Source organism: Melitaea cinxia, chromosome 11, assembly GCF_905220565.1.
Source record: "Melitaea cinxia chromosome 11, ilMelCinx1.1, whole genome shotgun sequence".
NCBI classification, from domain to species: Eukaryota; Metazoa; Arthropoda; class Insecta; order Lepidoptera; family Nymphalidae; genus Melitaea; species Melitaea cinxia.
This window is the reverse complement of record NC_059404.1, coordinates 1,649,561-1,662,405: the sequence shown is the minus strand read 5'-3', so window position 1 is coordinate 1,662,405 and position 12,845 is coordinate 1,649,561. Positions and strand designations below refer to the sequence as shown.

Sequence of the window (12,845 nt, the reverse complement as noted above, 5' to 3'; positions counted from 1 at the left end):
TTTTGGCGTAAACTTGTGGAGGCCTATGTCCAGCAGTGGACTGTATAGGCTGTAATGATGTAATGATGATACTTATCCCTTACCTACAGATTGGTGTACTTAACATCGCTTCAGTCTGTTATAACCCACTACCGGGCATAGGCCTTTTTCCCCATGTAGGAGACGGATCAGAGCTAAATCCTCCACGCTGCTCCAATGCAGGTTGGCGGATAATTTCCCTGCTATGAGTAACGATCGCTATCAGGTGTACATGATAACGACCGGGACTGACGGCTTGACGTGCTCTCCGAGGCACGGTGGTAAGACCCGCAAGGACTGCACAAACACCTAGACCACGGCAAACATCCGTATGGCCGATACAAATGTTTGTCATGAGCGGGGATCGAACCCGCACCTGCCAGCGCAACAGACGCAATCCATGGCTGTGACCGTTGCGCCAATGCGGCGTCTTACTTAACAATCCAACTTCAAAACAAACAATAGACCTATAATTTTGTTATTTATAGATGAAATCTAAATGCAGATATTAGAAATGGTTTGTCGAAATGCATTAAATTAGGGTGGCGCCACATTAGCATCAGGGTAAATTTCTTATAGGGAGCGCGACGCGCGCTTTACGAAATAAAATCGCTCTTGGTGCACGTTTCCTTATAATAATTCTTTAAAGTTATATTTAACTAACTCGTATTATAAGGAAACGTAAACGGTTGAAATTTTCAATAATTAACTACTTTAGTCGACAGTGATATTAAATTATTTAACTCGGCATACTTCATCTAAAATTGCTACATTCATACCTTTGTCTATACCAGCGTTATTGTGGAAGGTTTTCGAACTGTTATTTATAGCACAGCTGGATACTTTTTCAATTTTTCTACCATAAGATGATTCTCCACCCCTCTACCCTCCATAACAGCACCGAACCAGTCATTAGTGATGTGCTATTATGTCTATTTAATTAATTGACTAATTAATATATTAATAAATATATTTAATTAATGACTAGCCCGTTGGCACAGTTTGTAGTGACCCTGCTTTCTGCTCTGGGGGTTGTGGGTTCGATTCCCACCCCGAGTTTGGGTGTAATATATATTTATTCACATACGTAGTATTTATATTTATTGATATAGAAGCCATACGCCATAGCCAACGTAGTATAGTGTTTTCTATCATACTTACATAGTTAAACAGAATAACTTTTTTTTTTACGTGGGTGAAATCCGTCATGGATACCCTCAGGCGCGGGGGCGCCAGAGGGTTATGTCAGACTCCTTCTGACTAAAAACCACCACGTGTGAGCAGTCGTCCGCCTGGGTGGGGCGAGATGGGGTCGCGCTAGCATTCGCCACCTCGCCCCGGGAAACAGAATAATTTACACCAGCCATACTCAACCTTCTTTTTAAAGGGGCCACAAACACGTTTCAGTCATGGTGTCGCGGGCCGCAAGCAGACTATTTAGGTTTTAATTAAAACGTAATTCCAAGTTAATAATGTAGTTACTTTATTAATGAAAAAATAAGTTTTGACAAAGATATATAGATTTTCGCGTATTAATACGATTTTTGTATTTATGAATGCTTTTTAAAACTTTTTCAAGATCTGGTTTAGCGCTACATGCTATCCTTATTATATCTTCCAGATGAGAATCTATAAGTTGGTTTCTATAAAGGTTCTTTGTGTATTTCATGTTTGAAAAAGATTATTAGCACACATAGATACGTAGATCCAAAAAATGTTAGTAGCATTTGGGCAAATCTTTGGACGTTTTTATACTTTTGGGGAATAGTACTCCAAAATTCTACATATTCTCTGTTTTTCCCTTTTTTCTTTTTAACCGACTTCCAAAAAAGGAGGAGGTTCTCAATTCGACTGTTTTTTTTAAATGTATGTTACATCAAAACTTTTGACCGTGTGGACCGATTTCGAGAATTTTTTTTAATCGAAAGGTGGTGTGTGTCAATTGGTACCATTTAAATTTATTTGAGATCTAAAAACTACTTTTCGACTTATATCTAATAATGCGTTTTTACTTGACGCTTTTTTCGTCGACCTACGTTGTATTATACCGCATAACTTCCTACTGGATGTACCGATTTTGATAAGTCTTTTTTTGTTGGAAAGGAGATATCCCTAGTTTAGTAGCATGATAAAGAAACCAGGATCTGATGATGGGATCCCAGAGAAATCGAGGGAAACTCTTGAAAATCCGCAATAACTTTTTACTGGGTTTACCGATTTTGATAATTTTTTTTTTGTTGGAAAGAAGATATCCCTAGTTTAGTACCATGATAAGGAAACCAGGATCTGATGATGGGATCCCAGAGAAATCGTGGGAAACTCTTGAAAATCCGCAATAACTTTTTACTGGGTGTACCGATTTTAATAATTTTTAATTTAATCGAAAGCTGATGTTTGTCATGTGGTCACATATAAATTTTATTGAGATCTGATAACTACTTTTTGAGTAATCTTTGATAACGCGTAGATACTTGACTATTTTTTCGTCGATCTACGTTGTATTACTCGTCGATGTAATTGAAGACAGTTTTTTTTCGTTTGCGAGCAAACACAATTATAAAATATGTAAGGTATATGTAAAAAAAAACAACGAAAGACAACAATCAATATGATAATACATCGCGAATTCTGCAAATGTATATAAAAAATACAAATATAATCTATCTATAAGTAAAAACGATTTGAGGTACAAGAAATCGACTGATTTAAAAGTATAATAATGACATGTATGTTCACAACTTCATACAGTATGTAACTAACTTGAGTTCAAATGTAGCTATATCGAATCATATTTATATGTAGGTATACCAGAAAGTGAAGATAAAGTAAGGTGAGTGTATGATAATCGACTCCATTACAAAAGAGGATGTGCAGATCACGGTGAATGAGCATTTGAAGCCACATAGTTAAGAAACCTGAGGGTGTACCAAATTCACTTTTGTAATCCTTCAGTAGTCCATTTGTCTAATCCTAATCTATCTAAAATATATAGCATACGTGTAGAAAAAAAAAAAACAAATATAAGGGTCTGTAACAGACAGAAACAATAGAAAGCAAAACGCTTTATATAACATTATTATGTGGTAGAAGATACTAAATAGTTGGGTAAACGATGGAATATCCATAGCGGCGATTGCATAAGTTACATAAGAAAGCTTCTTAAAGTTTCTAGAACATAAAAATTTTACTAGCTATTTGGGTTAATGTAATGGCTGGACACATGTGCTTGTTACAAGTTTGCTTCTAATTAAATGTACATGGTGTACACAACATGTAACTGTTGTAACTTCTCTTTGTTGATGTCCTGCACGCTATGTCACATTAATGAACCCCTGTAGCAGTTATTTAATTAATAAAATTAGTACATAAGTAGAGGAATAATTAAAAAAAAAAACACCTTGTTTCGTGTATCATATACATATTTAATCACTCATCATTTAATATCGACACCACCGCCGTCGATAACATTTTGTGCAAGATAACTTAATTCACACCGTTATACATTTCATCGATTCATTTAAAAAACATGTTGTAGGTTTGGATGGATAGATAATCAACACCTTGTAGGACAAAGCATCAAGTCTCACAGTCGGCTCTCGGTCGACTACGTCTCCCTCTCGCGGCTTCAAGGAGAGTCCCCTTCCGTGCGCTCGTAAGAGACAGTTCCCCCCGTGGACCCTAGGTCCTAGGAGGAGGAGACGGGCGGCGGGGGCGGCGGGGGTGCGAGGAAGGCTGCCGGCGGCGCGGCCCAGGGCGGGCCGAAGGCACCACGCCAGCCGCCCATACCCATCATACCTGCGGAACACGTCTATTTATTTAAACACTCACAATTAAAATGTATAATATCAGTTTTCACGGGTTACTCTAACCCAAACGATTACTAATGAGGGTCAATTGCGATAGACGATACACAGTAATCGCTTCTTGCCGAGTATACGAGTATAATGCATTCAATACTTACTTTACTAACAAAATTCTGTTTTTTATAAAATCGTGTCATATTGTTGCCGTTTTATGAAATCTTAATTAAAGACTTGGGAAGTTGCGAGTCATTCCTACAACAAGTATCTACGATAACTTATTGGGAAGACTCAGTGTAACTTATATTGTAAACAGATTTCATGAATAAAGATTATTATTATTATTAATACTTAGAGAATTTTCATATGTACATAAACATTAACTGGCGATAATGTATAGAACTAAAGTATAATTGAGATTTATTTGTAAGTGCGCCACTCACCCGGCGGAGGCGGCGGCATGTGCGGCGCGCCGGGCCCGCCGCCCGGGGGGCCCATCGCGTCACCCTGCGGACACGGGCGATTACATCAAATATAACAATATTAATCTTCACGTGCTCTTCGCACACGTTGAAGTTGCTTTTCTAAGAGTGTACACAAATGCATGCACACAAAAACATTGGTCCCAGTATGAGGAAGTGTGCGTGAGAAAAAGATTGTTTGAGAAAGAGATAGTGTATATGTGTGTGTGATTGAGAGAGAGAGAGAGTTGTCTGTGTTAGTTGGTCTATGTGGCTGTACCTGGTGCGGCGGCGGCGGCGGCGGGAAGGGCGGGGCGCTGCCGGGCGGCGGGGGCTGCGCGGCGCCCACGCCCGCGGCCGCGCCGGCACCTGCGGGCACACGTGTGCAATAAATACTCAGGCTCAGGACTGTTTAGCCTTAGGGTTTCTATTACTGAACTTTCAATAAACATTTTAAATAGTCCTCAAAATAGTAGTCTCGTGGAACATTTTATTCACTTCACACAATTTAAGATTAAAATTTTCAGAAGTTTCCTACGAGTTGAGCTTAATGGTCTCCTAGTGTCGACTTAGTGACGTCATTATTTACATACATATAATCACGCCTCTTTCCCGTAGGGGTAGGCAGTGACCACTTCTTTCCACTTGCTACGATCCTTACATACCTCTTTCGCTTCGCCCACTTTCGTCCTTTCGTCATTAGTCAATACATATTAATTATTACTAGAAGCGGCAAGTTACCGAGCCAAGGCGCGTGCGGCGTCGCGTGTGGCATGGCGTGCGGGTAGGGCGTCGGCGGCGGCATGGACGGAGCTCCGCCTGCGGCCATCAGGGCACCATTGAGTATCAAGCATTCCGAAATGATACACATATATATATAAATGTTATTTTAACATTTTTTTATAATATACCTGGCTAACACTGTTTTTTGTTTTCGTTCAATTAATTATTAACTTCAAAATTAAATACGTCCTCAGCGTTAAACAAATACCACAGAGAGAACATCTGTATCTATAGCTCAAATCCTACACTTCATCACACAGAGTGGTGGGAACAACTTCCAGTACATATAAACAACGGTGAGATATATAAGAAATATACCGCACCACCTAATCTAATGTATGAAAATCTTATGTCCAGTGTCTGTTATTTTATGAAAATATTTATGTATAGTTGTTAGGGCTAAGAATAGGTTGTAGGCTATTTTTTATACATAAGCGTGCCATATTCAAAAGGCAGAACAGCGTTTGCCGGGTCGGCTAGTGTCGGCTAGTGTTACACGAGCAGACAGAGCGGCGCTCACCGGCCGGCATGAGCGCGCGCGGCGCGTGCGCGGGCGCGAAGGGCGAGTGCGCGACGCGGCGCAGCGGGCCCGGCGCGCCGCCCCCCGCCCCGCCCGCGCCCGGCGGCGCCTCGCCCAGCTCCGCCATCAGCGACATGTACTCCTCGTCGATCTTAGCCTGCACGACGACCAAACATTATCAGTCTATCGAAACGTCTTAAAATATTATTAATGCCCGGTTTCTACATGTACATATATAGGAACATAATGACCAGCAAATCGTTTAAACCATATTTTGTTGGTGTAAATAAGACACTGAGCACACGATGCTGTTCGTAACGTTCGGCGTACCGTGACAGAGAAAATGAGGAGCAATAGGTTAGCGTGGTATGGGCATGTAATGAGGAGGGATGAACGCTATGTTGGTAAAAGAAAGTTAGGGATGAATGTCGAAGGACGATGAGCGATCGGCAGACCGAAAAAGCTATGGATGGATTGTGTGAGTGAGGATATGAGAAAGAAAGGAGTAAACGCCGATAGAGAGGAATGGAAGAGGAAAACATGTTGTGCCAACCCTACATAAGTGGGATAAGAGCAGGAAGATGATGACGCACACACATACACAGTACCTTGTCGTGGTGGGCGGGCGGCGCGTGTCCCGGGCGGCGCGCGCGGCAGTCCCGCGCGATGTGTCCCGCGCCGCCGCACGACGAGCACACGATGCTGTTCGTCACATTCGGCTTGTCGGGACACTGCAAAACACACAGAAGTTTAATACATAACATTCCACAACATTTTAACAATATAGAAGTCAAGTTGCATTACTATAATTTATTAATTTCAATCACCATTTCAACAACTATAGTTCTAAGAATACAGTTATGCAAAAGTTTATATTACTTAAAATTGTGTCAGTCTAGACAGAACATCCCAGGTCAGAAGTTTCCAACCAGTATATATTTTTTTGCTTTTATTAATTTTGTGTTATGAGAAAGAAAATATTTTAACATATAAATTTAACTTCCAAATAATTGCACAGTAATTTCGTCGTTCATTGTTTAGAAATCAATAAACTTGGCAAAAACTGAAAGGTTAGCTGCATGGGCTACTCACTAGCCAAGTCTTGTGGTCAGCTGCTGAACAATTGGCACAGCGCGGCGCATCACTCTCCCGCAGTGTTCCATTGAGTTGAGCCAACTCTCTCAACTGCATTCGACGCAAATCGTTCTGGCCTTCGGGCACCTCCACCCCCTGGCGGATCACCTCCTTGATCTGAAACATAGGGATATGTCAGAATCACAATGATTTGAAATTCTACCACGCTTGGTTAGCGTAATTTTTACGTTTAAATGCTCGCACATTCTGCTAATGCTTAAAACATGCATATATTTTCGTAATATTTTTTTCATCAAATGATACACACAAATACATAGCACATAAATATCATAAACACATTATTTTTAATTATTATATCTTAATATATATAAATCTCGTGTCACAATGTTTGTCCTCAATGGACTTCTAAACCACTTAACCGATTATAATAAAATTCGCACACCATGTGCAGTTCGATCCAACTTGAGAGATAGGATAGTTTAAATCTCAAATTATAGTCGCAATTTTAATTTATTGCTAATTATTTGTCTGTTATTATTTGACAGCCACAATTATCTGTTAACTCCAAATGATTCTAACAGATGTCGATACCTTTCGACTGGGTTGAGTAAGTAATCAATAGATGGCGCTGCTATGGTAAATCTACGAACGTGTCATATAAGCTACATTTTAACAGCATAATTACCACTTGTTGTTGACGCTATAAAATTTCGTCTTTGTTCGTAAATAATTTCATTGTACTAAAGGGTTATAGTAGTAGAAAGTCAAATAAGGAGATCACCATATTTTTTTACAAATACCATCTGTGTGAAAAAGCATAGTGGACTCCGTGACTGATGTTCTCTTATTGTTCCTCTTAGATTGTTTACTATAATGTAATATAACAAAAACTTTAGCCACAGCAACGCGTGGCCGGGTCAGCTAGTATATATATAAGTATCTTTACTGTGTTTTGTTATTTGCTTAATTTCAGCAAAGCACACACACAGATATACAGTAAAGTGGGCAGACCTTCTCAACTGCCTTCTTGACGCAGTCGGCGTTTGTCGCTGTGATGTAGGCATGCAGCGGTTCGTCCTCTCCGGGCAGAGGCTGTCCGTCCTTACGGCCCACCTTCCCTTCCTTCACCGAGCCCTTGCCGCGAATTATTATCTTGGCTCCCGTTTCCTTCTCCATCGCTGCAACATTATATAAACACATTAATAAGGTGAAAGTTTGTACACATGTTCAACCAAACAAACTCTGGATGGATAATCCCGTGGTTAAACTTGACAAATTACATTACATACACGATAGTGATAGATACCTTATTAAAATAAATTATACTGATTGAGAAAATTTGGGTATAAGACAGAATGATCTTAAGCTCATAGTCACCTTTAAGTGTATTTCCTCGCGGTCCAATGAGCAGCCCTACGAAGTTGATGTCCGGGTGCTCCTCCTGTGGGATCATCACCTTGTCGTGCACTCGAATAATGGGAGGCCTGTACAACGTAAAGTTTATTTCAGAAATTATTAGAGGCGAGAAATTAAACTTTTTATTGAGGTATGGGACAGCAGGATATATTCTGCTTAAAATCTGGAGCAGCCAGTCTGAGAAAGGACTTTAACGTAACAAAAGATCACAGCTAAATAAACACTGCTCTCAAGTATGTCATGTTCCTGTGGTGAGTAAGGTGACCAGAGGTCCCGGTGAGGCTCAGGGTCAGCAACGCGCTTGAGATGCTACTTGTGGGCCGTACGCATGCTTGCCGAGCTAGCCGTATAAATAGTGAAGAGACATGAGATGATCGAGGCGGACGCACTTGTAGTCGGGCGGCGGCTTGAACTCGGGGTTGATCTGCTGCATGCGCTGCACGAGGCGGTGGCGCTCCTCCTCCAGCTTGCGGCGCGTGCGGTACTCGCGCGTGTTGAGGCGCTTGCCGTCCGTGGAGTAGATGGGCTCCGGCGACGGCGACCTGCAAGCCGGCCACGTCACTCGCGCCCCCGCCCGCCCCCGCCCTACCCGCGCCGGCGCGGGCGGGGCGGGCGGCTCGATCGACTAATGTTTTCAACTAATAGACAATTAAATGTAGCAAATATTTTAAAAAATGCTCCATTTTTCCTATACTAGCGCCTACGCTACGGTACGGCCTGAGAAAAAAATTTGATTATTTAGAATGTTCAACCTGAAATTTTAATATGGATTATTAATTAATCGCTGAAAATAATTAGGTAATTATGTTCACCTGCGTCGCTGAAAAGAGTTTCGTTAATAGGAAAATAAATTAGAATAATTAATTGCAATCAGTGCGGCAGTGCGCAACCTGCAAATAGAAAATGACGCATTAGTGAGCGGAGGTGGGCGAATAACTGTCGCTTATATATTCGAGAGGACTATTCGCGAGAGGCGCGGCGCGAGCCGGCCCACCGGCCTCGCAAGCCTGTCGGAAAATTAGAGATTAATCAGTTTTACCGAACCGGACTAAAATCGAAACTCAAACCGAGGACACCGCGTCACTCTAACTTTCCGCGCGGAGGGACGCGCGGTCCGCCGCCCTAACTTGGAGCGTATAAAGAAAGGGGAACCTTAAGCTAGGGATACCCAGAGCGGTCCGCCGCAGTACCTCTCGTCCACGTTGGCAGGGATGCCGAGGTCCCCGGAGCGCAGCTTGCGGCTCACCTCCTCGATCTGCAGCTGAACTGCAAGGGAAGGGGTTAGGCACGCGCGACGCGCGCGAAAATTAGAACTTGCGCTGGAGCCTCCGTCCGCGCCGGCCACGCTTCTCGGCCCGACCCCTCGCTTCGTTCGCGACACATTTTAAACATAGCACAAATCAAAAACGTTCCGAGCTTTCGAGAACGCTCGCAAATACGAAATCGTTCGAGGTCGGTCGCGAGATACGTTCTGCGTTCCTACGGAGGAGGCGTACATTGGACACATATCCTAATTTTACTGGAGAAAAAATTATTAGTATATTATTATTACATTATGAAATCAATATTATAAATTTCATTACAAATTGCATATAAAACGATCTAACTAATTAAAAGATTAAAGCAAAAGAGGAATTTTGTCGATGGTAAGGTAGCGGGGGATAGGGGGCATTGGGAAAAGGTCAGAAGTTGGATGGAGGAGACTAGGTTGGCGTTAGGTGTGAGGCGGTGGAGCGGGGTAGACACTCACGGAGGTACTGCTCCTCCTGCTCGCGGGTGAGCGTGGACGGCAGCACGGTGGGCAGGCCGGGGATGAAGGTCTTGTCGTGCTCCGAGCCCATCCAGCGGGTGCGGCGCCGCCGCGCGCGCCGCTCCGCCGCCGTCTCGCCGGGCGGGCCTGGGGGCAGGGCGCTGTTAGGTGACGGTGCGGTACATGGGACCCATCGCATCGACGTCCATTTATCACGTGAGGCTCGAAAATATCACGAGTCTATATTGAGATATCCCATGTCAAACCAAAAAAAAACCAACAAACATGCTGCAATCTGTTTCTGTTTAGAAATTTAATCAGCTTATATTTCTATTTAGACTGCACAAAAAAAAAACGACACGTGATTTTTAGGTATTGGGGGCCAGAAAAAAGGTAGGATAGAAGGGGGTTTAAAAAGTTGCTAAGAAACACAACTACGACCCTTATCCCCAATCACCCCTAGGAGCTCTGGTCACCTTACTCGTCCCAGGCACACAACACTGCTAAAAAGCAGTACTATTCAGCTGTGATCTTCAGTAATATCGAGATCCTCCCCAGTTGGGTTGCTTAAGATTTTGAGTAGAATATTGTCTGCTGTGCCTCAGTTAGTACAAAACATATCACTACATACTACTTTAGGGTACCAAGAATACGATGTGGTGGCGCGTGCTACTCACCCTGGCCGTCGTCCTTGTCGTCGTCAGGGTGGTGGTCGAGCGGCGGCCTGTCGCGGTAGCGCGACTCGGTGCGCGCCTGCAACATCTCCAGCTTCTGCTGCACGGAGGTGGGCGGCGGGATGGCGGTGGCGGCGCTCAGCGCGGCCGCCGCCGCCGCCGCCGGTTGCACGGGTGCCGCCATGCGCCGCTGCGCCACAAACGTCTGTTACCGCCGCGTCGCACGGAACATTAGTATTTTGACAGTCGATGTAGGTGAATTAAAATAAAACAGATAAAAAGCAGACGAACAATGAATCAAATCCATTTATAAATTACGTCACACGTTAAGGTGTCAATGAAGTGTTATTATATCATTATGTGACTAGGGGGGTAGGGAGGAATGTCAAATTTAATCTAATTCTTAGTATTTAAATGACAACAAAAATAATTTTGAAGTTGATGTTTTAATTTAATACTTTCTAAGCGTGAAATTACAAAATATGTGACGTCACAGAAGATTTTTCTCAAAAAATATGACTAACTGTGACAAGGACGGAGGAGCAGTCAAAAAAATTGTTAAAATCGTGTGACGTAATTTTATGGATGGCCCCAAAGTAACTGAATGATGTGAGGTGAATTCGGTCAACAAACTGAACTAAAATAAGCTATTTGACCTCTCGCAACATGAAATGAACGAACTAAATGAAAAAATGTTAGGTGATATTTTATTACGCTTACCATGTAGCCGATATATTTCTAAAAACATTTATCAAAATTACAGGTACATTGTAACATACAAGTAAAAAGATATAATTACATCTTACTATTTCTGTATAATAGATACCTGTCTTTCTTCAGCATTGTGCTGCAAATGATTTAAGAAATTTAAATCCTTTGCATATGATGTCGAATAATATACAATTATCAATTAAAAAAGAAACTTATGACTTGTAAGACCTCTTAATCTTTAATTTTAAACTATTCTAGCCATTATTTTACAAAATAGAGTTACTATAGTATAGTCTACATAGTAAGCTGATAATAATTATATTTCACCTGAGCTACAGCTGCAGCTGCCAGAATAGCAGCCTGTGTTGCAGGGTTGATACTAGTAGGGGCTGCCACTTGACGAGCAGTGGCCTTGGTTGTCGTGCCCACCATCTGGTCGAGAAGAGCAATCGTGCCATCCCTGAAAAAGGTTACACAGATGTGATCACATAATCATTTCAACTCATATATAAATTATTATATACAAGACTAACCTATCCTTGGACTTTCTGCCACGGCTTCTACTACCACTGCGAGAGCGACTGCGCCTCTTTTCCTTGTGGCGATCACGGCTGCGACTGCGGTCCCTTTCCTTATCCCTAAAGTTTAATATACATTTGTTAAAATAGCCGAGATTTTAGTTTCATTACAAAATTATACATTTTTTTATTATTGTTAATTAATAAATATTAACTAACTATTAATATTTATTTACCTTTTGGATCGGTGCCTTTCACGATCACGATCGCGGTCGCGGTCGCGGTCCCTGTCCCTGTCCCTGTCACGATTGCGGTCACGATCACGATCACGATCACGATCCCGATCACGATCACGATCTCTATCCCTATCCTTGTCACGGTCACGATCACGCCCCTTATCTCTATCCTTGTGCCGATCCCGGTCCCGAGATCGTGATCGACTCCTATCCCTGTGTCGAGAGCTCATGCTTTATTTACTGACGATTTGCTCACTTAATTTTCTTATTTGTAGAACAAAAGTATTTTCTATTAAAATTGTTGCACAATACGATTGTATTTTTTAGTATAGGGCACGTATTTGATTACTACATTAAAACATGTTAAATTACAGGTACTCCTGTGTATTTTGACAAAAAAAAACAAGATGGAGAAATATTTTTCTCATGTCGAGCACAGATACAAAATTTATTTTGGAATAGCAACACTATTCAGGGCTTGTTACCGTTATTACCATTTACCTGAATAATAAAATATCATCCAGGCATCATCCAGGCTCATACAAATGAAATTTAATTTCAGAAAATCTACATTTCTAGTTTCAAGCTAAAATTTGAAGGTAGGTACTTACTGAATGAATGTAACAAAAGTTAATGAAAATTTCACAATGTTTTAACTTTTATATTATTAAGAGCCATTTTACAAAAAATGGTAATAATGCGCGGAATTGAATCATTTTGACGTCGTTAATCTCAGTATTGGATGCAATAATATAATTTCTATTATTGAAATTCAATAGAGCAACCCTTGTTGTAAGGGAATAAGGAGAAACATATATAATATGTGTATAAAATTATTAACCTTTTCATCAGCCTCCTCCCTG

General features: G+C 41.6%; 1 protein-coding gene across 1 annotated transcript; it reads right to left on the bottom strand.

Annotated features, from left to right (window-relative positions):
• Positions 1–3,422: 3,422 nt before the first annotated feature.
• Positions 3,423–12,227, bottom strand: LOC123657973 (splicing factor 1). The gene is made up of 16 exons (XM_045593452.1): positions 11,983–12,227; positions 11,762–11,866; positions 11,556–11,688; positions 10,521–10,707; positions 9,844–9,990; positions 9,284–9,359; positions 8,483–8,635; positions 8,055–8,161; positions 7,689–7,855; positions 6,675–6,833; positions 6,191–6,313; positions 5,583–5,739; positions 5,021–5,098; positions 4,560–4,648; positions 4,262–4,325; positions 3,423–3,813 (listed from the first exon to the last, which is right to left on the bottom strand). The coding sequence occupies exons 1-16, from the start codon at positions 12,210–12,212 to the stop codon at positions 3,704–3,706; spliced, it is 2,085 nt and encodes a 694-aa protein (XP_045449408.1). The 5' UTR covers positions 12,213–12,227; the 3' UTR covers positions 3,423–3,703.
• Between the last annotated feature and the right edge of the window lie 618 nt (positions 12,228–12,845).